Source organism: Emydura macquarii, unplaced genomic scaffold (genome assembly GCF_026122565.2).
Source record: "Emydura macquarii macquarii isolate MOO-44397 ecotype Brisbane River unplaced genomic scaffold, CSIRO-AGI_Emac_v2 contig_2768, whole genome shotgun sequence".
Classification (NCBI taxonomy): domain Eukaryota; kingdom Metazoa; phylum Chordata; order Testudines; family Chelidae; genus Emydura; species Emydura macquarii.
In genome coordinates, this window is record NW_027132905.1 from 30141946 (window position 1) to 30169585 (window position 27640).

General features: G+C 44.4%; 1 protein-coding gene across 1 annotated transcript in view; it reads left to right on the forward strand.

Annotated features, from left to right (window-relative positions):
- CYSTM1 (cysteine rich transmembrane module containing 1) overlaps nucleotides 1–26400 on the forward strand; it is a 42305-nt gene extending 15905 nt beyond the window's left edge. Inside the window, exon 3 of the mRNA XM_067566829.1 lies at nucleotides 25889–26400. Within this exon, the coding sequence (XP_067422930.1) occupies nucleotides 25889–25995 (107 nt within the window). The 3' untranslated portion in view covers nucleotides 25996–26400. The remainder of the gene's footprint in view (nucleotides 1–25888) is intronic.
- The last annotated feature ends 1240 nt before the right edge of the window (nucleotides 26401–27640 follow it).

Sequence of the window (27640 nt, forward strand, 5' to 3'; positions counted from 1 at the left end):
TCCACCCCCTACCCAGGGGGGTGCATCCCACAGTTTGGGGACCTCTTCCCTAAGCCTTTTTCACAGCCATTTTCTGCTTAGTTTTAGCCTCCATTCCACCTTTTTTTTTAATTTTCAATTTTCAACAGCCCTAGGCTGACACTTTTAAAGCCCCTTGGGGAATTTAGATGCACAGTTTTATTGACATGAATGAGAGTTGTGCATGTACATTTCCTCAGCAGCTTTGAAAAATCTCAGCCCTAGTGTGCTGCTCCATGTGGCTCTGAATCAGTTTCTATGCCTTTAATTTTCTTGTGCAGTCACCACTATATTTTTCTAACAGTGTATTGAAATGATTGAAGATGAAAGAACCAGAAAGCTGAATTCCGGGAGTAGTGTCTTTGCTTGTGTTGGAACTTTGACATTCTTCCCTTGGATGCTCCATTTCCTCTCAACAACCTAACTCACTAGTTTCCAGGCTGTTGCACCACAGCTGCCACAGTGTTCACAGTGCTAAGCTCCATGCAACCCTGGAAGCCTCTAGAGGTGCACTGAGAGGAGGTAGGCCAGTACCCAGTTGTGCTTTCTCCCCACTGAAAAAAGAGGAGGGCTGGAGAAAAGGGCTGCCATATCTTCTCTCTTTCTAGTGAGGAGGCTGACCTGGGAGCCAGCTCAATTCTTGTCAGCCCAGAGAGCTGATGGTCATTTTTACAGGTTACTGTGGATGTAGAGGGTATATATAGAGCTAGGGGCTGAAGATGAGGATGACCCACTACTAGAAGGGAGGGTGGGAAAGAAGAGCAGGGTTTGCATTGGTGAAGGAGTTGAGTGGCTATGGGAAAGGGCGAGAGAGTGAGGCAGAATAGAGAGAAATAAGAAGAGAAAATGAGAGGTGAGAGGAGAATCCAATGCAGGAAGAAAGGGAAGTGTGCAGGATGAATGGAGGGCAAGAGAGGAAGGAGGACGAACACCCAAAGATAGAGGCACAGGTAAAGAATACAGACCTGAAGGCAGTAAACACTGAATGAAAAGGAAGAGGAAAGAGATACAAGGACAAACATGAGTGTCACAGTAGCTAGGACAAAGTTCAACTGTTTAATCACTGTCTATAAAGTTAAAAGCCATGATGTTCCAATAAAACAGAGGCAAATAATGTGTGTACATGCTTGCATCATACACAGGCAAGTTCAGCACTGTCTGCTCTGCTGCTTCCTAATGGAAAGACTCTTCTGGGACTTGGAAATGTCTTATTTGCTCCTTCAGCTTTTTCCAGGGTCTGAAAGTGTTAACAGCTCCCTTACAGGACAAGGATATCCTCCTCTTCTGCTACCTACATGACATGCTGATGTAGGCAAAACCCTACAAGCTTGGCACTAACTGGTAAAATCTTCTGAAGATTCAGATGGTTCCATGGAACAGCTTTTTAAAATGGCAGATTAAAACAAGCAAGATTTGAGATATCCAGCCCTCAGTTGCAATGAGCATCTCAACTGCTAGCTAGAGTGGGAAGATTGGGCTGAAAACAGACATTGAGCTTTAAGTTTTCCAGCTGTAGGATCACAACATGGCAGGATGGGGGGGCAGCGGTTTCGTGCTTCTGCAGTGATGGGAAGGGTCAAGAAAACAGAAGTCTTCCTTTGGGGAAATGGTGTCTGCTCATCATTTGCCACAAGAAGATGGAAACATCATAGTCTAATCTCCGTGGAGCAAACAGTGGAAAACGTGGCAAGTGAATAGGGGTTACTGGATAAGCCAGTGAAACCAGGAGCATTGTTTGGATCAAAATGTAGCTTGTAAATCTAAATCATAGAAGGACTGATGCCTACATGTCTGTAGACCACTTAGCATAGTTTGGATGCTTTGTAATAATTCAGATCTGCTGACGAGGTATCTAAGTGCCGAGTTCCCTGGAAACCTTAGGTTGTAGTTGCTAGAGAGCCAGCTGAATCCAAAGGATGTGCATGTGCTATAGGTCCCCGATATTGAAACACATATTGAGGTGCTTAGTTCAGGCCTGGAACACCACAGTGGCCTGTGTTGCTGAGAGAACTGTTGTGGGATTGTTGTGTAGCTTCACTTTAGAGCTGTTTGTGTGTCCTACAGTTACTCAGATTGCCATTCCTTTCTTTGGGATCAAAGACAAATAGAAGTCAAGTTAGCTGAGTCAAGTTGCTGCTTGCATTGCTTTAGCCTAAAGATGCTGCTGTAAGTAGCTCAGTGCCAGGGTGGATTGGTGGATGAATTTTCTTTTCTCATTTGTGAGGCCTACAGTTTTACTTAGGTAAATGGCCAGTCACATAATTACCCACATACTGTCTTAGCAAACTGTTAGGAACAATCTCTGTTGTGTATGACCATAAAGGGTCCTTGTTGGATCACAACTGCGGTTCTGTGTTCAAAGCTGTGTTGCCACAAAGAGAGTGCAACAAAGGTCAGTGGAAGAAAGATAGGACTGAAATGGTGCTATCCTGGAGGAGCGGAGGCAAATTCAAGGTGATCTGAGGGTGGGACAAGATTCAGAACTATCAAAGGAACAGAGGAGTAGAGAATCACTTGGATCACTCAACACCTTCAGAGGGCTGGATTCTCAGTAACTTTATGTATGTTGCTGTAACAAACACCCCCTCTTTACAGAACTGCTTCATCTCTATCCCACTGTTTTATGTTGTCCAGTGCATCCTGACTCACTACTGTGCCTTGTGACAAGACCACCTGCTCGAAGGATATGTCTACACTACAGCTGGACACATGCTTCCCAGCATGAATGGACAGACACATGCTAGCTCCACTTGAACTTGCATGCTAAAAATAGCTGTGTAGCCAGGGTTGTATGGGTGGTGGCTTGGGATCCACCAAGTACGTACCCAGGGGTCCAAATGGGTTTGTGCTCAGGTGGCTAGCCAGAGCTGCTGCCAGTGCTACCCCCAGCTACACAGCTATTTTTAGTGCGCAGGCTCAAGCAGAGCTAGCACTTGTCTATCAAGCAAGGAAGCATGCTCTCAGCTGCATTGTATACATAACACAGACAAGGTGTTCAGGTATGGAAACTTACAGAATCTTTTCCACTGGTTTGAACTGTAGTTCAGTTAAACCCTGGGGAGCCTTAATGTAGACAAGGCTCTGATGACCCGGCCAGTCTGTGACACAATCTTGATCAGACTTTCTTACACCACCATTTTAGTCAAGGCTGCTGAAAACAGGTTTAGTTTCTGGAGTATTGCCTGTTCTGTGGCTTCCAGCCGTTTTAACTGGGGTTACAACTGGTGGGGAAAATTTTCTGTACATTTCCTTGTGTATATATGGCCAAAGGATACAGACATAAGGAACAGGTAATAAAAGAAAGTGACTAAGGCAGTGTACAAGTAACACACCCAGATTCCTCTATGAGGAGGAGAGGATTTAACTAGGGTTAGGTTCACAGAAGGAGGGGAAGCAGGAAGTGGGATTAAAGGGACCCAGAAGGCCCGCATGTTGAGCCATCCCTTTCCCTGTCCCCGGAAGCAGCAGTGCAGAGCATCTTCCCAAATGCCTGTTAGCTGCACATAGTAAAGAAACTCTGACTGCAGTGCAGTCAAGTGTGAAAGAGCAGCCGTTTCTCGCACATTGTTTGCATATTTCAGGATACAGTCTCCTTTCAGCAAGTGTTTAATTCCAGTTAATAGTGATGAGGTTACACACATGCATCAAGAGAAGTTACTAATCCTAAACAGTGGGCAGATTGGTCTATCATCCTTTGTAAGCATTTTAGTTTCTTTTTAAAAGATATCTTTCAAAACCACCTCCTTCTGACTAGCTCTAGTAAAATAAATCTTATCCTCTTCCCTATTTTGTTTTCCACTGTGGATAAATAATGAGTGATTGGAGCAGGGGGCTGGACCTGGGGGGTCTCATCTCCCAGGTGGGTGCTCTAACCACTGGACTAGAGAGTCTTCCCCCCCCCCTCCACCCTCCCAGCCCAATCAGTCTTTAATGATTTATACACACTGGAACAGCTTCCACAGGAGAGACTGAGGCAGCACCACATCAGAATATCCCATAGCTCAGTGGTAAAATACTCTCCTGCAAGGTAGGATTTGAACAGGGTTCTCCCTTCTACCCCTCTGTTAGAGAGGGGGGAATTCCCAAGCATCGAACAGACCACCTCACAGTGTGTACTGTAAATACAGTATTTTTAATATCTGCCATATTACTGAGGGACTTCGTGTCAGGGATGTGTTCTTGTAAAGATGATCTACCTTTCAGTAAATATGGCCTTTCAGGAATTGGCAGTAAAGCAATATTTAAAAACAACAGCATTTTGCAAATCAAATTCATTTAGCCAAGTCTCATGGCCTACCTGCAGGACAGTAATAGAACTAGCCTGGCAACTAGGAAAGTTTTATCTTAGTATTAGACAAAACTGCTGCTTGCGTTCTCTGTTTATTTTCCTGTTCCTCAGCCAGTTGTTTCACTCCAGAAGTCACTCCCACAGTATCTCAACCAAACTAGTCTTGTCACCCATGCTATTGAATGGTTAGTAAGAGACTCTGGAAAACGGGAGAAGGGATTTGAACAGGGTTCTCCCACCACTATGGATAGAAATTCAGACAATTGTAATCCTGCACAACCTCTCTAACATTGCATCCCTTTAATTGAGTTCATATTCTGATGGGGATGTGTAAGAGGGGTTGGAAAGCAGAAAGTTGTCTTTCAACATGGTAAGAATGCTAATGATATTTTATCTGAAGTAGTTGGGAATCCTCAGTAAAGTTAAGAAGAAGGGAATGAAATGCAAACCTTAAAAGGTGAGATAATGCATGGGGGTTAAGAACTGTTTGCTGATGCAAGTTACTAGGGCCAAAACTTTGTTGCTTTGAAAAAAATCCACCATAGACCTTGCCCATCACACAGGTACCCATAATTTCATTTCAACAACTGCTACTTGTTAGAGGAAAATATTTTTTCTTCTTGACCTTCACAACTGATCAGCTTAGACTCTGAAGCATGAAGGATGTTATCAGCTGGGATATTTGATCTAACTTCCTCGCTCAGTGTCGCAGCTTATGTTTCCGTTGTTCACATCTATATCTTGTCCCTCTTCTAAATCCCACTAGACTGTCTGTCTCAAGGATTTTCCATGATGGTGAATTCCATGAGCGCTGCAGGTTTCCTTTGGTATTTATAAGGAAACTAGGCCACTAGCTACTGGAAGATCATGGGACACTTTGGATAGTTAAAAATAGAAAAACTTGGCTATATCAATGTGGCTGTAAGAGATGCTTTACCAAATTCAGAATGTATGCCTGGTTCAGAGCATAGGCAATGTGTAGTGTGGTTTCTTGAGCCACAGGGTAACTCTTCAGGAAGAAAACATTTCCTAACATGTTCTCCCTCCTACTCCAGAATGCTCCCTTTTTCTTATGAATAGCTCACAGAAAGTTAGCGGGAGTATGGAAAATAAGAGAAGTCTCTCCACTGATTAGTTAGCAGATAGATATCTTGTCACTACTACAAATAAATTACAGTTGAAATGTAAAGATATCAGTATTGTAAAAAAATTAGCAGGATCAGCCAAAGTACAAAGTACCAAACTAATTTAGAAAGAACTAGCTGGTATTGGCATTTTGATCTACTTCAGTAACTTGCCTCTGTCGGTACATAGGATCAGACCATAGCCATACTGGAGTAGAAGAATCAGTGTCCAGCAGAGGCTGAAACTTCAGAGGAAAGCAAACAAAGCTCCATAATGGACTTAGCCACGTATGCAATGTTGTATCTAAAGGGTGGGTTTCCTTCCTTACAAATTAAAGTTAGAGATTTGATTACCCTTATCTTAGCCTGCATATTTATAAATACTGGTCATGAACTGATCCTGACCTCTGAATTTCCTGTCATTGCATTTATCTGGCCAATTGCAGAAGTGAATGTAGACTTGTGTTATGCAACTTGTACATTGATCATATGATGTGTGGCTATATATATTCATAGGTAGTAGAGAATGTATTGGATTTAAATGTCCTGCGTTTTTATTTCATCGGATTCTCTTTTTTTCCTCTTATTATGGGGCAGGATGAAAAGACTGATCCAGTTTAATAATTTTACCCACTCTAGTTTCCTTTCCAGACTAAATAATCAAGTCTTCTAAACCTTTTTATTTAAAACCCACCACCCTGCTAATCATATTTGTTGCCCTTTTATGAACCTCTTTGATCTTTGCTATATCTTCTTTTAAATTGATGCAACTGGAATCAGTCTCTGCTCCAAAGTAGCATTTTTCAGTAGGTCTCATCTTCTGCTCTATATTTCATCCCCTTTTCAATATCCCCTAACATCTTATTTGCTTTAACTACTGCTTCAAATTAGACTTTCATGATCCTGCAACTCAAAAGACAATCAGCACTTTGGCAAAAATAATCAAATATACTTTATCTCATGTTTATCGTAGTTAAATGCAATCTATTCTCTACCTTCCTAACTTCCAGTGTGTGTTAATCTAGTGGAGATTAGTTTTCCTGAGTTACAAACCAAAAACTTTTAATATCATTGGCTAATTTCAGTTCACTGAATAAATAACTTTGGTTATTTGTTTGCTGGTGAACAATACTTGTCTCAGTACTGACTCATGGGATCATCTGATTATAGAATAGTCTTCAGACTAGGGGACTAGATGTCTGAAGGGAGTGAATATAGAAATAGAAAGCCTTTCTTTCATATGAGGAAAAAAAATTGGCTCAGACTAGTGGTGACTGAAATTTACCATTTAATGGCTGTTTGAGGGCCTGTTGGAAGTAATCTGATGGGTTCATGGACATGTGGCCACATCACAGAACTCACTACACTTTGTCATCCTTGTTGGCAGTCTCAGCAGAAGAGTCAATGCTTGACTCAGGAGGCCAGTCTTCATGACCCAGAGTGATCTGTCCTGCTCAGGGATGAGGCCCATTGTTAGAATGCTATGAGAGAAGCTCCATATCCATGCTGATCTTGTTCTTTGGATAGATGATTGAAATCTCCAGGGCTCTTTTCATCAGCATTAAACTACTCATCAAACCAACAAAATCTCCACACTGTGAGCAGCCGTTCAGTGCATCTCATTGCCCAAGACTGGAAACAACTGGACTTCGCTCCCTTTTCCTATGCTTACACTATCTTTAATAGTCTCTCAGGAGGCACTGTCTCAGACCACATATGCATTATATAAACCTTCTAAATCCACACCTGGCTCTTAATTAGAGCCAGTCATATTGCTTAAAGTTTTAGTGGTTGCATGGCTGGAGAAGGCCCTTCTTTAACATTTAAAGGAATTCCAGTTAATTCTCACTGACGGCTTATTACGTACAAATGATAGTAAAGAAATAGTTATCAAAAAGGGGATTTTCAGAGGTTTTGGGAATTATGTCACTGCTTCAGTGTCTCTTTTCAGAGTCCAAGAAGTCAGCTGTGTTTCAGTAGTCAGCCCAGCCAGTTTGAAATAGATGAAGCTATAATAAATATTTCTCTTAAAATAACTTTTGAAATGCTCTGATTTCCAATCCTTTCTAAAGGGGAAACTGACTTCCTCCATCTTATGAAATGGTGCCTTCCTGTCTGAGACCCTTATTTACAGTATGATTTAAAGCAAAGTTTGTTTTACTCTGTGGTTTGATAGAAGTCTGCTTTTCAGAGGTGCTGAGCAGCTACTATTGACTTCAGTAAGAGTTTTGGACATTCAGCTCTTCTGAAAATCAGCCCATAGCAATAGAATTGGTTGTTAAAGTTTTCCTGGGGAAAAATGTTTAAGCTAAAAAACATACTTTGAACTTGAATAACGTGTGCCATCCCAGGATCTCAGTTAACGTACAAATGCTAATTAATATAGCCTCCCACAGTCCCTGTGAGGTAGGGGAATATCATTCTGCACATGAGGAAACTGAAGCAAGCAGCTGGAAGTGACGTGATGAGCCTACAGCCACGCTTGGGAAAGAACTCTGCCACTGACTTCCCAGTTGTGTGCCTTACCCATAAGATGATCCTTTGTATTTATCAGCTGTTTGGGATTGGAACAGCCTACCTTCCAACCCCAAAGCACTAGACATACTGGAGTGGCAAATCGCAGAGCGACACTGTCTTTGTGGGAGATCCCAAACCATTCAGAGCAGTACCTACAGAGAATACTCGCAAGACTGCAGCGCATGTGCTTTGTTTTTTGCATTGCTCTCATTTTTAAAATGCATTGAGGTCTTCAGCTCCCTGTAAAAGTTAAAGAACTTTTTTAGGTGATCAGAAAAGTTTTCTGTTTGCCTGGAATGTAGGGTTTCCCTTCAATGCTGGCTAAGATCCTGAAGCCACAAAAGAGAGTAGGGAGATAATGCTACCAGCCTTGGCACTGGTAATGGGAGATGGTTCCCTTCTCCTTCACAAGTCAGTAATGGAGTATTTGTGAGTGAAACTAGTTGGATATGCTTTTCACTGGCCATTTCCATGTACAAATACTTGAATTGCCCAGGCAATCTTGGTAACTGAGCTTGTAAATTAGGCAAATGATTGCATGTACACATTTAAAAATTGGGTTCATACATTGTGTGCTGAGAGTTGTTTGGGACCTCAAAAACCTTTCCCTTAAAAATAGGTCAGTTTATTTCCAGCTAGCTTTGACAAGTATGTCTGATGTGTCAGAGCAGGCTTGCAGGGGACTTTGGACCTGGTCTTGCACACTGCAGGCAGTCTTTGTATATGTATGTGTATAACCAGGAAGTAAGAAGTGTTGAGTGGAATGGGAGCACAGGAGAGCTTGACATTGCATTCAAGAAAGTGCTGTTGCTGGGGTGTAGCACTACTCCCAAGAGTAGCTAATTTCCTTACTTCTGTGGCAAGGATCCTACTTTAACCCTACCACTTCAGACATGCCCATTCCAGATCCACACTGCCCAGGGCACTTGTGAGCATGCAGTGGGTTGAGGCTTACACCATTCAGTGTTGGGCTTTAACCTGACATGCCTGCACTCGTGCTGGAGCACAGCAGTCTTTTCTCCCTGCTGTGTACTGCTCAAGCACTGTCCAGAATGATTCAGAAACACAGTTGTATTTAACAAGATCTCGCAAATCTAGTTTCTGATATGGCTTGGCCGGCTACTGTGAATGGGGCTAAGCTATATAAGAGACACATCTTAAAAATAATGATCCATAAAACATGATTCTTCGTAGTCTGGCCTCAGCCATGCTGGTTGGACAAACAGGGTTTGAAATTGATTTAGCTGGAACTATGTGTAAGTGTTCTTTCTGGACCAGTGAAAAGAGGGTCTTAGGCTGGGACCCCAATCTGTTGCCTCCCTTTAGTGATAAGATGGAAATTCAGAAGGTATAACTCTGTGTCTTTCTTTGAACTCTGTTCTTTCCTTTTGGAATTTGTGAGCCTCTCTGAGTTTATATTGCAGTTGGATGTGAGCCTTGGAACGCCATTTAACATAATGCCTGGGTAGACTTTCTCCTACTCCCCTAGAAGGATCTCAGGGTTATCCAAGCACCATTTAACTCTCTTTGTAAAAAAAACCAAAAACCCTGCAAAATGTGAAGATTTTAGCTTTTCACCAAATTATTATTGCCAGGTTTTTAAGTGTATATCTCTTACATGATGTAAACCAAGTATCTATCTACTCATTGTCTCACAGATGAGAGGCACTATGTTGCATTGGATTATATCCTTTTTTCTATGTTCTTTCAGTATTTTTGTGGTGGTGTGCCTGGTGTGCTGGGGAATAGAGAGATAGCACTGGTGTGGGAGAATCTTTTCCACATGCTAAAAATGTAACTTAAACTGAGAAGTCAGACTTAATGTGTGTCGAGCTTTGGTTCTTAAAAATCCTTCGTTAGGAGAAAGAACTCGTCCCAGAGGCAGTCCTCATTAGACTGTCTTCCTGGCCAAGCCCAGCTCCTCCTAGTTTCCCTCTTAGCTGGACATTAACTCCCTCCACTCTTTGGAACCCCTTGGAGCATGGAAGCAGGTTGTAACTTCAACAAGAGAGACTATATAAGTAGTGCTGCTCCAGTCTGCTTTTTCCCAATCTGCAGGCAAACAGCAACATATGTTAAATTCCAGAGGGGTAGCTGTGTTAGTCTGTATACAGCAAAAACAACGAGAGTCCTGTAGCACTTTAAAGACTAACAAATTTAATTTCTGCAGGCATAAACTTTCGTGGGCTTTCTGACGAAAAGCTTATGCCTGCAGAAATTAAATTTGTTAGTCTTTAAAGTGCTACAAGACTCGATGTTTTGGCAACATGTGTTGTGTATTAGAACTCATTTGGGGCTAGAGCAAACATAAAAATACTCAGTGGCCTGATCTGCTTTTTCTACACCTAACATTATGGGAATTGCAATGATTAGCTTTAAATGCCTTAGACAGCTATCGGAAAGAAGAGTCGCTTTAAAAACTGTGTGTGTTAATGCCAGTCACTATTCCTGTCTCCATGCCAGGGCAGGGAGCTACTGTCTCTCCATGAGTGACAGCTGCTGTTCTATTGCTTCCCAGAAGAAATGCAGTCTGGTGTAAGATCACAGTAATCTCCCCTCTACTATTATGAGCAAGTGAGACTCAGACCTGCCAGGAGGTGGATGTGGAAGGGAGAGTGCCTGCTCTTTGCTGCATGCTTTCCTCAGGGTCCCCTGGATAGCACAAGCCCATCACTCGGTAAATAACTGATTTTTTGGTTCACTGACTATTCTGAGAAATAAAAAAAAAAAAATCTGTTTGGGTCAAACCGGATCCAAAAAGTGAAAGCATGCAAAGGAAACTCTCTGAGGTCCTGGCTCCTCTGCCCCATTTCTGCAGATCCTACAGGGCTCCAGTTTATGAAAAAGGAAGCTATGCTCAGCAGATGGTCCTGAACATCTCCAATGTCATTTCCTCCCATGCATCCCAGCCAGCGGAGAGGCTTGCTGATGGATGCAAGTTTACAGCTGGCGGAATTAATTAGTTTTTTGAATTTGAATTGCACTTTCCTTTAAATGGGTGTCAGATGTGAATCTGCTGTAGGGATCTATCTAGAGCATGCAATGTTTGACAGATCAGTCTAGGGTTTACCATGTGTAATACTGCCAAGTGTCAAAAAGCAATGCTCAAGTGAAAGAACAGTGAAAGAAAGTGGCCTCTCAGCTTGTCTATAGCCTTCTCAAGATCTTTGCACTTCCTGTTGTCTCATATATTTTCTTTTCAGATATCCATGAACCAGCTTAATTCCCAATGGTGGGAATCACACTGAGATTGCGTATTTGTAGAGAAGAGAGAACTGCTTACCTGTAACTGTTCTCTGTAGATACACACCCTAATGGGTCCAAAATGCTCCTACCCAAAGAATTGAGGCTTCTGTGACTTCTCTTAATCAAAATATGAGAGATTTAATAAGTTAGGTGTTTGTTTTCATCTCTTGCTTGATCGGAACTTACCCTCAACTACTTTAGCCAAAGTATCGGAGCCAGGGCTGGCTCCAGTGTCGTAGAACTCACCTGTAGGAGCTCCATGGGATTTGATTAGTCTCTGTAGGTTACCTTTAGAGGACAGGTGAGTACCTATGCCCTGACGCTGTGTGCTGTTAGTTCCAAGACATTTGGTAAGTACAGCATAGCCAGCCTGTCCAAAGCCGGAGTGTGTTGCTGTGCTGTAATCTGTATAGATTCGGGTACAAAGTTAGGACCATCCTAATTTTTAATATTAGCGTCATAACACTAGTTCCAGTGTTGAAGCAGGGGAAAGGTTCTAAATATTTTGCATAAAGCCATTTCTCCATGGAGTTAATCAGTAACATATGAATCAGGTACAGCCAGAAACCGAATGTGTGCTTAAGATAAAGCAGACTGTTTTAAATAAAAAGGTGATGTAGTATTTGCTTTTAGAACAATACGATATTGACTATTATTTGCACTGAATTGTACAGACTGGTACTCCATGTGGTTAAGAGGAACACCCTGATAATATAAAATCATGATCCACTTTGACCGACTGCCGAGTAATTGGAGAACAAACTAGATTTTAGAGCTGATCAGAAAACGAGTCTTTTTTGTTGAAAACTTTTGATTTTTTTTTTTTTTTTCCCCAGCAAAAGTTCAGCGAAAAACTGAAATACTTCAACTCAGAAATGCTGCCATAGTGCTACATGGAATTTGTAATTCAGGTGTCTCATGCTCCTGTTCTCCTCCATGGGCCAGGCTCTCTAGTTGGACTACATCTGTCATGTGCATTATGGTGTCCCTTTGTGGTGATGGGAGTTGTTTTGTCCCTAGTCATGGTGCATCATGGGAGATGTAGTCTTACCAGAAAGCCTTGCCTGAAGAGGAGAATGGGGACAAGGGACAACCAAACTACAACTCCCCATGCAGTACTGAGAGCAAATCCAAATAACAATACTTTATTTTTGGGGGTGTTTGGATTTTTTGACAAAAAAGTAAATTTTCTGCAGAAAACTGGACAAATTATTTTTTGCAAAAAATTAAGTAAAAAAATCTGCCAAAAAAGTTGCCAAAAAAAAAATTTTGACCAGCCCCACTGAATATATTGACAAATCTCCCACTATTGTGCAGATTTGGGATAAAACAAATTTGGTTAGTGAGACTGCAAAAAATGAATTATGTGGCAGATTTACAATAGTCTCATTTTAGTACTTTTAGCCAAGGCTTTTCACTAATGTAAAGTTTCAGATTCTAGGGTTTTACTTGTACTTAGCCAGTCTGCTTTCATTCCATCAGTCATTTGCAAGAAAAATTGAATTGGATGTGCATTCCTACCCACTAAATTTTAGTGGGTTTCTTTAATAGTTTTTTTAGGGAAAAAGACTGGTGCCCTGTTTAGGGAAAGTAATTAACAATCATCACTGTGTTATAACACAGTGTTTAGTTTCCCTATATTTTTTCTTTGTTGACCATCAATTACAAAGCTTTAAATTAGTAAAGTTGGTCAAGATCACAAATCAGTAGCAGAAGATCTGTCAACTTCACGATACTTTTTAAAGAACGCCTTCAATTTAACATCACATTTTGCTGTAATATTTTGCCTAGTGTTCTTACAAGTAAGACATAAGTTACTAGCACTGGGAAGAAATTAGAGAGAAATATTTTTCTGTCCTCTGAATCTGTTTACCTGGTGCACTGTGATAGCACTGCACTTTTTCCCACTATGGAGTCAGTTTCCCATGTTGCACATGTGGGCCTTTCACCCTGACAGGAGGAGGAGCATCCTAAAGATTAACAATGCAGCATGACTTTAAATGCTCAGACTGGCAGCATATCAGGTGCCAACTGTAGAGCTAAATTTATCTTTTTAAAATTGGTTTGTCTTCACATTGAGACTCTTTTTAAAATCCAGTAGTTGAAAATCAGTCTTCTCTTACCATTTATCTACCATGGGCCCAATCCAGCTGTCCTTGAAGTCAGTGAGAGTTGAATTTCATCCCAAATCCTGAATTCAACCCTTTCACCTTTGCCTCAACATAGCTGCTGTATCGCATCCATCTAGGGCAGCTGTCTCTGCTGCACTGTGCTGGGGCATTGTCTCTCGTTGCAGAGTAAACCCACAAACCTGAGCTAGGTAAGCAAAGGAGGGACTGACTTTTTCAAACATTGCATTTTAAAATGTCTTTGTACTTGAGTCTACACAGATCCCCTGTGACTAACCACAAATACTGGTGTTAGTTAAGAGCATTGCACATTGTTTTTAAAGGTACATTTACAAGAGAACTATATTGAATCCTTTTCCATAGTTGTCTTATTAATGTTTCCAATTTTACTAATGTAAACTGCTCTTTAAAAATGACTCTGCAGTATTTTTGCTCTTTATTTTTTATATCATAATCCATCTCCAAAGTTCAGTTTTGCTTTATTTTTAATCAGTTTTATTTCACAGTTCTCTTGTACTGACAAAATGCTGGAGGTTTCCAGCACTGCAGAGGCAAGTCCAAAGGAAAAGAATATCTGGCATTTAAAAAATCTCTAGTGTTTCTATACACACTAGGTTTTCAAGTTCCCCTTTTTTATAGCCAAAAACGTTAGTCTTTAAAGGGCTTAATTTTGTTACCCGCCTTCTGCAGCCAGTGGCATGGAACAGCTACGGCTATGGCTACACTTAAAATGCTACAACATTGGCACTTACTGCAAGGACGGTAGGAGTTCCCCATCGCTATGGGTAATCTTCCTCTTCAAAAGGCGGTAGATAGGTCAACAGAAGAATTCTTCCATCAACCTAGTGCTGTCTACACTGGGGCTTGAGTCAATCTAACTGTGGATTTTCACACCCCTGGGAGATGTGGCTTTGTCACTGTAACTTTTCAATGTAGACTAGCCCTTAGGGTACATCTGCGCTGCAACGAGAGGTGTGACTGCAGCATATTTAGACGTGTGCTAGCTTTGATCTAGTTAGTTTGAGCAACAATATCTGTGATGCCGCAGCAGCACAGGCTGTACAAACCTGCCCAGGGCCCTGGGTACGTACTTGAAGGGCTAGCCTGTGCTGCCATGGCTAGATCAAAGCTAGCTTAGGTATGGCTACACCTGCTGCAGTCACAGCTCTTATTGCAGTGTAGACACCCTAAATTTGGATTTGCAGCTTCCATTAACTGAAGTGTTCCCTATAATATAACATTGAAAAGACTTTTTCTGTTTGGTTTGATCATGTCGCATGTACACAGTTGTCCTTCTCTGAGGGGATAATGTAAGCTCTCAGATTTTAGCTGTCTTTCTTAAAAGCTTCGTTCTGTGGAAAGCTGTCTGTTCCATAATGAGCTATTACAGATGTAACTTTTTTGGCTTAGCAGGGCAGTGTGAAAGCTTCCCTGATGACACAGGGCAGGTCATGCTTCCACCAACAGCCAAGTTGCTTTGAAAATGAAGTCTCATGTTGACAATTCTGAGCTGCCATGCTGAAAGGTGACATGGGCAGCATGGAGCCAGTTATACCATACACAAGGTGCTGTTCCACTTCATACCCTCCCCTCACGTGAGTCGGACGTGAGAAGAACCCCAACATTTAATATTTCAGCAAGTGTTTCATACCTAGAGTTGAATGAATACTTCAATGAGATCTTTTATTTTATGCGTCTAGTCCCAGAATGATACCTGATGCAAATTTCTCTGGATTGCATTTACTTCTGCTCTTTGCATAATCCTCCACACTTTGCTTGATTATTCATTCTAAAACAAAATTGCCTTCCAGCAGCAGGAGGGTTGCTCAAGGGAATATACAGCGCAAGGCAGAGGGACACCCAGTTAAGTTGCTTGAAACAACAAAAATCCCCATGTAGTGATTGAGCCTTTCTGTGTTCCATTGGATTTCTCAGGTGTGTCTGGAGAAAGGGGAGCAATGAAGTGGTTCTGCATGTGTTTTCTGGTGTAGAGAAAAGCTCGCCTACTCTGTTAACCCAAATGAAAATGCCAGTCTGTTGGTTTTTAGGGAATTGTGAACACTTCTTGTTGGTGCACAATAGCCTTCAATTCTGTGTGAGAGCAGCTGAGATGGAGCAACCCATTTGTAAATGTTCAGCGTGAGCACTCTGGCTGGGTTGGTCTGAGAGCATGTGAGGGGCAGGTTGTTACGTTGGCCACAGACAGGGTAATGTTACACTTGCCACCAGATTCAAGGGCAGCACACAAATGGCAGTCCTATTTCTGGGGCTGGGTAGGGTGTAGGGTTTCTGACAGGTTGCCAGGCAGCAGTGGAAGCTGCTGGAAGTTCAGAGGGGATGCCGGAGAGTTTGATGGGGCCCCACTCTGCTGAATTGTTTAGAATTTTGTTGGCTTTAGTTTATAAAATGCACTGATCGCAGTTTTAGGAATATCACCCAGTTAAACTGGCAATGTGTCTGCCCAGAGCAACAGCCCCAAAGCTGCCAAGGACTCCAGTTCCCTCAGGCAAACACCAGCATGACTAGAGAAGCCTTGGAATACACCCTGAAGGTTCACACAAGCTCTGTCAGAGCAGTGGAGGAAGCCCCTCCCTCCCACTGTGAATGTGCTTCCAGCACCCTGCAGGCATTCAGATCTGGACATTTGGGGCATTCCAGCTGATCCCAGTAGCTAGGGTGGGGCATAAGGAGAGGTGGGCTCAGCTAGCCTGGACCCAAAGTTCTCTAGGGTTTCAGAGACACAAACAGCTTGAATTGCACCGGGAAAGTCAGTGTGAAATCTGGAACTCAAGTGTGATGTGCTCTAAGTAAGAGGCCTCGCACAGTAAGATGGCAAATTCCTTGCCAGGAAGGGATGGAAAATGCATCCTCGGGAATCCAGGAGCAGCTGAGGATTCCTTCAGACTGTGGACCCTGTTAAAGGGCAAGTGGGCATCCCCACTCAGCTGAGGGAGAGGATTCCCTCTGACATCTCCTGCAGAGATTTCCGTTCTTCATCTCCTCCACACTCCCTAGGCAGCGCCACCTTACTTAGAAGGCATCTCTGCTACTTAGCTGGACCTTGGATTTGGTGGGCACCCTCCACCATAGGTACTAGATATATGGCACCATCCAAGGGTCTCAAAGCACTTTGCAAATGCTTCTCACCCTGTGGAAACAGTGGAAACTAACGCACCAAAAGGTTTGGTGTCTATGCGTTAGTGTGAGAGCCAGGAAGAGAACTCAGGACTTCTGACTTCCAGCCACTAGAACACACTTGCCTCCCTTTTTGGCTTTCACCAGCTGAGATTGTGTTCTTCCCAAACTTAGCTCCGCTGCTTTTCCTCCTCCCTACTCAATAGCTCAGTGTTCTCTAACTGGATCTGGACGAAGGTGTTTGCTTTGTGGCACCAGAGTTCCTCTCTTGTAGGGTTACCAGAGAGCAAGTGTGAAAAATCAGAACAGTGGCTGTGGGGTGTAAGAGGCATCTATATAAAACAGCCCAAAATATCTGGACTGTCCCTATAAAATCGGGACATCTGGTCACCTTACTTTCTTGTTACAGCTCAGTGTGTAATATCAAAAAGAAAGACGACAGCTAGAGAATGTCTGAGCATTATCTGCTGGGGGAGGGCTGAGTTCACGTTTAGAAGGCTAAATGAAGTGAATCAGAGCTGGATCAAATAGTTCGATGTCTGGCTTCCTCTAACTGCACTCCTGCAAAACAAGGCAGAAGCCATAGAGGCAGCAGGACTGAGATGGCTTCTTCATTCCTGGAAGGGCAAGACACATGTCCACTCTGCTCTCTCCACCTCTATTCCCATCTCCTCAGGTGGTCTCAGTAGTAACCCTTTGCATTGCTCTGACGCTTTTGACCTGTGGACCTCAGAATACTGTACACTCCTTGATTGAGGCTCTCTCACCCTTGAGAGGTCGGCAATGGATCTAGGGGAACGCCTTACTCCACCTCTGAAATGGGGTGGGATGTGGCAACTGGTTAAAAGTGCACAAGCAGCTCCATGCAAGAGCTTCAGAGAGAGGCTGTCTCCAGAGAGGCTTGCTCGCACTTGGCTCTGAGCTTTCAGACATGAAACCTTGGTAAATAGAACACCTTAGCTCCAACATACTGACTTTCCAGTGTGCATGTGATGCTGATGACAGATCTTGGACTGACAGCCCTGGGACAGAAGCCCCTTCTCCGCAGGACAAGGCAGTGTGGTCCCTGGCAGTACAAGCTCTGTCCATCTGTCTCACCCCTGCTGCAGGATAGAGCTCATCCCCTAAGGAGGGGAGGGGAGTTCAGTCTTCATGATCCTGTCACTCCTTTACCTCTGCTGAGACTACCTGCATCGGGGTCAGCTAGTGTCAGCCGTGGTGCTGTGTGCACACTGGTAACCAGCTGCCGTAGACTCTAAGGTCAGAAGGGACCAATATGATCATCTAGTCTGACCTCCTGCACGATGCAGGCCACAGAACCTCACCCACCCTCTCCTGTATTATACCCTTAACCTATGACTGAATTATTGAAGTCATCAAATCATGGTTTAAAGACTGTAAGGTAAGAGAATCCACCAGCAAGTGAGCTGTGCCCCATGCTACAGAGGAAGGCGAAAAAAACCCAGAGCCTTTGCCAATCTGCCCTGGGGAAAAATTCCTTCCTGACCCCAAATATGGCGATCAATTAAACCCTGAGCATGTGGGCAAGAGTCACAGCCAGACACCCAAGAAAGAATTCTCTGTAATAACTCAGAAACCACCCATCTAACATCCCTTCACAGGCCACTGGCATATCTACCACCAGTAGTCAAAGAACAGTCAATTGCCAAACTAGGCTGTTCCATCATACCATCCCCTCCATAACTTAGCTGGCTTCAAAACTGAGCTTGATAAGTTTTTTTGCCCCCACTGCTCCGCTTGGAAGGCTGTTCCAGAACTTCGCTCCTGTGATGGTGAGAAACCTTCATCTAATTTCAAGTATAAACTTCCTGATGTCCAGTTTATATCCATTAGTTCTTGTGTCCACATAGGCACTGAACTTAAGTAATTCCTCTCCCTCCCTGGTATTTATCCCTCTGATGTATTTATAGAGAGCAATCATATCTCCCCTCAACCTTCTTTTGGTTAGACTAAACAAGCCAAGCTCTTTGAGTCTCTTCTCATAAGGCAGGTTTTCCCTTCCACAGATTATCCTAGTAGCTCTTCTCTGCACCTATTCCAGTTTGAATTCATCTTTCTTAAACATGGGGAACCACAGGTGAGGTCTCACCAGCGCTAGTAAATCTAGGTAAATTAGATCCACTGCATTCCCTTTGTCTAAAAAGTCTGTTATCTTCTCAAAAAAGATCAGGGTGGTCTGGCATGATCGACCTTTTGTAAAGCCATGTTGTATTTTATCCAAATTACCGTTAACCTCGATGTCCTTAACTACTTTCTCTTTCAAAATTTTTTCCAAGACCTTGCATGCTACGGAGGTCAACTAACAGGCCTGTAGTTACCTGGATCACTTTTTTTCCCTTTCTTAAAAATAGGAACTATGTTAGCAATTCTCCAGTCATACGGTACAGCCTTGAGTTTACAGATTCATTAAAAATCCTTGCTAATGGGCTTGCAATTTAATGTGCTAACTCCTTTAATATTCTTGGATGGAGATTATCCAGCCCCTTCCCCCCCCCCCCCCCCCCCGATTTAGTCCCATTAAGCTGTTCGAGTTTGGCTTCTGTCTCTGATGTGGTAATTTCTACCTCCATATCCTCATTCCCATTAGCCACCCTATCACTACCCCAAGCTCATCATTAGCCTCATTAAAAACGGAGTCAAAGTATTTGTTTAGATATTGGGCCATGCCTAGATTATCTTTAACCTCCACCCCATCCTCAGTGCTTAGCAGTCCCACTTCTTCTTTTTGTTTTCTTCCTATTAATATGGCTATAGAACCTTTTACTGTTGGTTTTAATTCCCTGCGCAAGGTCCAACTCTACTTGGCTTTTGGCCTTTTTCACTTTATCTCTACATGTTCTGACCTCCAAGAGGTAGCTTTCCTTGCTGATCCCTCCCATCTTCCACTCCTTGTAGGCTTTCTGCTTTCTCTTAATCACCTGTCTGAGATGCTTACTCATCCAGGTCGGTCTACAACTCTTACCTATGAATTTTTTCCCCTTCCTTGGGATGCAGGCTTCAGATAGTTCCTGCAACTTTGACTTGAACTAATTCCAAGCCTCCACCTTCAGATCCATGAGTTCTTCAGTCCTCTCCACTTCCCCAATTAATTCCCTTAATTTTTTAGTTAGTCCTTTTGAAGTCAAAGACCTTAGTCACAGATCTGTTTTTATTTATCCTTCCATTTAGTTTAAACTGAATTAGCTCATGGTCACTCGAACCAAGGTTGTCCCCTACAGCCAGTTCTTCTACGAGGTTCTCACTACTCACCAATACCAAATCTAAAATGGCCGAGATGTCTTTGTGTTTGACTTAAAACTGAGAAAGTATGTCCTAGTGGCTAGAGCATTAGCCTGGGACTAGGGATCAAGTCCCTGCTCTGCCACAGACTTCTTGTGTGATCTTGGGCAAGTCACTTATCTCTCTGGGCTTCAGTTCCCCATCTGTGCAATGGGAATGGAAGCCCTGCCCTGCAAGGATAAATACATTACAGCTTGTGAGGCGCTCAGATACTACAGTGATGGGCCTTATCTGGCCCCCAAGAGATGGAGCTGTGCAGACGGATTCTGCAAACTTCCTTTGAAACACTAGCTGTGTAGTAGTGTGGGTGGCATCATCTGCCTTGCCAGGGAAAGGTGAGATCAGATGCTAGAACAAGCTGAGGGGAGGGAAAGCCTCACTTTCCCTAGCCTGTGCCCGGGCAGACAGACAGACGAGCTGGAAGAGTTGTTCCCGTCTACAGCTGTGTCTGTGGGAGGCAAATAGACATGTTCATTTCCTGCCAACTGCAGGCTGTCAAGGAGGGTTGCGACAGTCTGTCACCTCTTTGCTATAGCCAGCTCTGTGGAGATCTGCTTATAACTCTGCCCTCCCGGCTGCAGGGTGAAATGTGCTGTAATTACATGCACAAGTGATACTGTTCTGGATCCTGGGAGGATGCAGCATGAACTGTAATGCTCTGCCTGAGCCCCTGATTGCTCATCTGGAGCTGGGCTCTGCCTGCAGGACATGAGAGACTTTGGTCTTGGTTACGTTCCCAGCAAACGGAGGGGAGGCTGTTAAATGGATTTTACTAATTAAGAGTTGGACTTTTCCTGGGGGCAGATAACTGAGTGGACTCCAGTGTCTTCCTGTAACTCCTTGCAAAGTCCTGTGCTGATCATAATTCACTCTGAGAACACTTCATAAACAGGAACAGATCCCCATAGCACTGTGTGGAGTGGGAGTAACACCCCTATTTTACAGATGGGGAAACTGAGGCATAGAAGATCACTGGCAGAGCCAGAATTAGACCTTGCAAGCTCCTGACCCCCAGACTCATGCTCAGTCCACTGAGCCATGGTGCTGCATCCCCATGTAGAGCATACAGTGGTGCTGCCTTTGCTTATGGCTCAGCCTCTTATACAAGAGAAGGTTAGACAACTGTCTAGGTTTGTCCCTCAAGCTGCAAACTTCCCCTTTTAGCAAACGCCCTGAATGTGCGAAGTCACTTCCAGGAATCTCTCCTATCTTCCAGGTCTCCTGCCACCTGTCTCCAAACTGTGCTGCTGCTGTTGTGCTCTCCCAGCTATGTGCTGTCCCAAATGTGGGTGGGATAAGCCCAGAGGAAGCTGACAATCCAGTGTAATTGTTCGTGGTTGCAAGCAGCTGTCCCCACAACAGCGGCTGAAATCTCCTTCGTCTGTTTATGGTGCTCACTCCATCAGATTTCTCTTGCAGACTGCTGCTGAGTGCTGTGCTGCTTGGAGCTGTTAGTCTGCTCCCATATTTTGGACAATTAAGCAAACAGAGTGATGCTCATAATGACAGGATATATTGGGTCAGGCCAAAATCATTAGGAAGCTGGATTGGTACAACACACGGCACAGGCCATTCGGCCTGTCGTTCCAATTTACCATCATGCTTTCAACTCTCCAGTAAAGCATTTCAAAGTTACATCACCCTGTCTGATGTGATCATCTGCCTAGGGCTATGGCTAACTGACGGCAGCAAATTCACTGCTGTCAGGTCGATTTCTCTGGATCGACTGAGCGGTCAGTGCAGACCCGCTCAGTCGATTGTACTAAGACCAGCTACACAAGTAGTGTAGGGCTACATCAATGGGAATGCTGTTCCCGTCGGCGCAGCACAGTGAAGACGGAGCGCAGCGAGAAGCTCAGCAGTCAACGGGAGTTATGCAAGTTTTTTGCGTACTTTGCGTAACTCCCGTCGACTGCCGCCGAATCTCACAGGTAAGTGTAGACAGGGTCTAGGTCTTTCTAGTCTACCTTGTCCGTAGGTGGCTGACCCTGTGTCTTAACAACATTGAGTTAAAATGCCCTGATCAACAGAAAGAGATTATGTCCTAACATCCTTTTCCACTCCAGACTTCTCCTCCATCAGCCTGGGGATGAGTCACTCATTCCTACTCCAGTTCTAGGCCTTCTCAGTATAGGTGGAGTTGGTGATAAGAAGGGGCTGCAGCTGGGGGGCCAAGCACACAGTGCTGTGTTTGGTGAAGGTTGCCCAATCTGCCGAATTGTTTGGTGTGTGATGCTGTGAAGTGCTTCAGAGAGGTGCAGCACTAACTTTCCTCCTTATAGACAGTGCCACCACAGCAGCTGGCCCAGAGGTGGAGCAGTGACTAAACTTGAGGGGCAGGATGTCTGCTCAGTAAACTCTGCAGATGCAGCTATTGCTCAAGTGAGTTCAACTGAAGGGAGGCCAGGAAACCGCTACATTTTGTAATAAAACACGTTTGCACCACTGGCAGGCAGACAAATGCTCCAGTGCCATGGCCAGGGGAACCGGGGTCTCCTGAGAACTTACCTGTGCGCACACTTCTTGGTCTTGTTTGTCACTGTGAGGCTAGCCCTGACACAGGTTGGGACCTCTCATTCAGCACAGATAGAAAATGCCATATGCAAAGCCCTTCACAGTGCTCGGATTATGGGGGAGTGACCCATTGACACCATGTTTGGGCAGGACATGCTCCCTTTCCATTTATTTTTATTTCCAAATCAAACCAACAGGCTCCAGAATCAGAAAGGAAGTATATCCAAGAAATAGCCTTGGAGACTAATGGCTATTTTAACCGGTTTCCTCATCGGCTGACAATTGCAGAAACAAGCTAGCCAGGGAGAGGGACTAACTTAGAGAGAACCTGCCCCAAAAGTGTGCCACAGCCATGTCTGTTTCACTCCATCACCACTTGGGGTGAGAGACAGCTTTACAGTATGTGAAAGCAGCATTACTAATGCAGGGTAAGAAATTGTTTCTGAACTTCTGGGTGCCTGCCGTTGCTAAAGCAGTCATGCAAAAATGGTGTGTTAGGAGCATGTAAACAACTGCTGCACTGTTCCTTTAAGACCTTATACACTCCCCCAGAACAGGTTTTGGGAAGCTGTGCGGCTAGCAGCAAGCACTGGAGCATGCTGGAGGGAGGTGTCCTGCAGGCAATTGCTTGTGGGGCAGGCAGGGAGCAAGGCTTTAAGCGAAGTCTTCAGGAAAGAGCAGTGAGTTCTTATACTGCTCCCTCCCCACACAGTCTCCCAGGAATGTCTGGTAACAGGAACAGCCCCAGCCTGCATTTCCTGTCCTGTGCAAAGTCACTGTCCCTACCCCACAACAGAGGGCTGACGGAGCTTTGAACTTGTCCCTAAGAGTGCTGTGTTCTGAACCCTGATTTGAGGACACATATAGAAGATGCCAAATAGTCTGATTTATATTCTTGACTGGGGAGATCAGTCTCTGTGCTTGGTTCTCATTCCTAGTCCATTAAGTGGTGCACATCTGGTGGCTGGGTACAGGCTGCAAAGCACCTTTACTGCTAAAGACTCTGGAAAGCAGGATGCTTCCCCAAATCTGTCTGGATGAATCTCCATGGCGTGCGATGCTTTGAAAAGCCAGGGAGAACAAGGCTGAAAAGGCTGCCCCATGTTGCTATCTGCCTAGACTCCATCTCACACAGTCTGTGGCCTGGCTGACGTCCATTAGTGACACCTGGCACTAAAATCATGCTTTGTCTTCAAAGTGCTTTGCAAACATAGAATCATAGGACAGGAAGGGATCTCAAAAGGACTTCTAGTCCAGTCCCCTACACTCAGGGCAGGACTAAGTATTATCTTGACCATTCCTGACCGGTATTTATCTAACCTGTTCTTAAAAATCTAAATGATGGAGATTCCACAACCTCCCTAGGCAATTTATTCCAGTGCTTAAGTACCCTGACAGTCAGGAAGTTTTTCCTAATGTCCAATCTAAACCACCCTAGCTGCAATTTAAGCCCATTGCTTCTTGTCCTATCCGCAGAGATTAAAGAGAACAATTTTTCTCCCTCCTCCTTCTAACAGCCTTTTATGTACTTGAAAACTGTTATCACGTCCCTCTCGGTCTTCTCTTCTCCAGCCTAAACAAACCCCATTTTTTCAATCTTCCCTCATAGATCATGTTTTCTAGAGCTTTAATCATTTTTGTTGCTCTTCTCTGGACTTTCTCCAATTTGTCCACATCTTTCCTGAAATGTGGCATCCAGAACTGGACACAATACTCCAGTTGAGGCCGTATCAGCCCAGAGTAGAGCAGAATATTTCTCGTGTCTTGCTTACAACACTCCTGCAATACACCATTACGACATTGGTCATTCCCCCTCCCTTCTGAGAGGGAGCTGGTACTACCCCAATTTACACAGGGGAAGTTGCGGCACAAGGATGTGCTCAAGGCCATGCAGCAGTCAGTGGCAAATTGGGATTAGAATTAAGGCCTTCCTGGTTCCCAGTGTCTGGTCTAGACAACTCCGGTGCCTCTGGTTCGTTAAACCTGGTGTAGCACATGATCTGTGCATGAAGTACATCAGGGAGCTGCTCTTGATCAATTTCCTCCCTTCTGCCTTTAACTCATCCAGTACTTTCTACAGAGGCTTCTTTCTGGCCAGTTCAGCCAGATGCTTTAGGATTGGACCCAGTGTTTTTAATCCTCCCTAGCACTGAGGGCAGCATTTGGGCCCTTTCCTCCTCTTCGAATGTTTGGGAACCTGCCTTGGCCTTTCATGTGCTGTTTCAGCAGTGTCACTCTGGATCCCCCAGAGCTTGCCTACATACCCAGCACTGCTGTAATTCTGCCAGTATAGTTCTAACAGCACAACCCCTAGTGTGGAGGCTCTTAGACTGGTATAAAGGGCTTTGTACCAGCATAACCTACTGCTGTACAGAATGGAATTAAGCTATACCTGCTACCTGTGTGTAACGACGTCTGCACTAGGAATGTACCAGTATAATGATACACTAAAAACTCACCTTCCCAACTGACAGTGAAGCCAAGACACAAGCGGTGTGTAGACCAGGCCTAAGTATAAGCAAATACTGATTTCAGATGCTGCAGCTTGGAAACACAGTGAACGGCGTGCTCCGTACATCACCTTGCCCTCTTGCCAGGGAAAATGGCCTCTCCTGTCAAAGCTCTGGCCTGCGTGCAGCATGGGAGGGCTGCGTCACCCCATCACAGTGCTTTTCTGGCAGTCCCTCTGAGGTGATGGTTACAGCACAGCCAGCTGCTGCTGCAGACCAGCAGATGTAGCATTCCCTGTGTGCAGACAAACAGCAGTGCTATTTACTAAACTCTCCCGAGCTGGTTGGACAAAGGAGAGTCCAGATGGATTCCAGCTAAACCAGTTTTTTGCTCAATTGTTGTAACAAGAAACTGGTCCTGGCTGGTCTGCTCCTGTTGCACCTCAGCAGCAATATTGATCTGGGGCAGGTGACTGTAAAAGGAGGTGTTTAATTCAGGGGCTAGGAAGCTTTGGAACTCTGGGGCCCAGAGCAGAGTGATGCTACTGGGGTAAGTGGGACTGAAGTTTTGGGGGGGTTTCTTAAGAAGCGTAGCACCAGGGTGGTCTCGTAGTGAAGGTGCAATGCTGGACACCTGGGCTCTGGTCTAGATGCTGCTGTACACTCAGTGGCTGAACGGGGACTTGTCACTCAAACCATGCTTTCAAACGTGGCCACTGGCAGGGAGTTAAATGGCGACACTAGAGGTGCTGAGTCTCTGCACTTCCCCATTGATTTCAGCTGCAGTTGTGGGTGTTGGGTACCTCAGATCAGACCCTGGGTGTGTCAAGTCAATCTCCTGTAACAAATACCCTCATTTGCAAACATGGCCTCTCTCTGCATAGCATTGCCCCTGTGCAATGTGGAGAAAACTGACCTGAGAGGCAGTGGGCCTTGGCTTTGCAGAGTGGTACAAGTGAGAGCCTTGCATGAAAGGTGCTATCACAGAGAGGTGTGCTGACATTTGGTTTCTGTGCCTCATGTACGATTCAGCATAACACAAATCGGAGGCCAAAACTAACTGGCAAATCTGGCAGAGACCTTGGCATTGGCTGTGCATTCTCCTGCTGAACCATGTTTGCACAGGCCTGTGTGACCTTTCTGATCACTCCTCCTTTCTCCCCACAGTGTATGTTGTGGAAGAGCAGAGAAGAGACAACACAGGGGAGAGTGCCTGCCTGACAGCGTGCTGGACTGCTCTGTGTTGCTGCTGCCTTTGGGACATGCTGACTTGAGTTCCATGGGGAGCTGCCACTGTCAATACCTCTAACTCAGAGTGCTATGCATTCTTCTGTGATCTCTTGTTCTTCTGATTGCTTTCTATTCATGTAATCAATGATCCGCTTTGCACAGCCAACAGTACATGTCTGATGTAGCTCTAGCGCCATGGTGGTGTTTGCACTCCTTTAATTTAGTGAAGGGAAATCCCTTCTTAATGTATGTCTGAGATTTTTGTTGTATTTTAAAGAATGTGCTAAACAATATTTTTTTGGCCAAAGGCTTCATTATTACGCAGTGTGTGTCTATTATTTTAAATGTTGCCATTCCTAGAAATGGCGAAATATGCAATAATTAAAGCCAATGATTGATTTTTCTTTGCTAGCTCCCACTTCCATTTCAATAAATTTGTCAGATACAGATTAGGTGTGTGTCACGTATGTGGTATGCTGCTTTACTTTTGTTCCCTGGGACTCCTTGCACCTACTCTGAAAATACAGCATGGCAGTGACTCTGAGCTGCCTGCTTAACCAGCCCCCAAGAGCCTTCTGGGAGTTTGTGCTGTGGGAACTGGTAATTGGCTCCCCTGCTGCAGGACAGAAACGGTGAGCCGAATCCTAGCTGTGTGTGATGAGGTAAGAGACCATTATGGTGGCACCCAGCGCCCATTTCCCATCTGCAATGTCACTGTTATGTAAGTAATAACAGCACAGCGGAACCAGTCTTTAAATGATCACTCAAAGGAGTTGGGCCAGCTGTTGCCAGCAAATGTAGAGGGGAAGTTTACGGAGGGAGCTGGGAGATGCTTTGAGGTGGTCTCCAGACAGGAGGTTGTCTAGTAAGACAACTTAAATATTTCATTGACATTTGGCCTCTTTGCAGCAGGTTGGGGTGGCGACATCTCACTCCTCAGGTGTCCAAATCACAACAGCCACCACCACAGCTTCCTCCAGTTCAGCCCTATTGGCAGGCTCAACAGAGCTGCTGAGGGCTGGATGGGCCCTGGAGGAGGCTGAGCTCCCTCTAAAGCATGTCACTCTCAGGCTGGGTGAGGCTTGTGAGCAGTAAGCATGAAGGGAGCTTATGCTAGATCTGTGCTGGGACCAGCCTGTCATTCTTTTGGGTGTTCCAGCTTGTCCTTTTTTTGCCAGCACTAACTTCATCCAACAAATGTTAAAACTGCACCTCTATTTATCCAAGGTGGGAGACACTAGCTCTGAAATTACCAGCACAAAGAGCATTATCCAGCAATAATCCCCAGCTCCACTTCAGGATGATTCAGCCACCTCTCCTTAGGACAGCTGGTTTTCTGCCCAGTATGCTCCACTCGTAAGTAGAACTGAGTCAAATTTCTGAGAATATTTTGTGGTAAGCCCCTTATTAGAAATTTAATGATGAGGCCAAAGTAGCAAAGACTGCTTCGGTCCCTTTGGGCACAGCTCCTCTGCTGTTTACCTCTTGTAGATCTATAGTTCTCCCTATCAACTTTTTGTAGCTACACCTGTCTCTTAGCGTGTGTCTACATTGCAATTAAAAACCAGCTGACATGGGCTCTGGCTAGGGGTCTGTTTAGTTGCAGTGTTCAGACTCAGGCTGGACCCAAGTTCTAAGACCCTGTGAGGTGGGAGGGTCCCAGAGTGCAGGCTGCCTGAACATCTACAC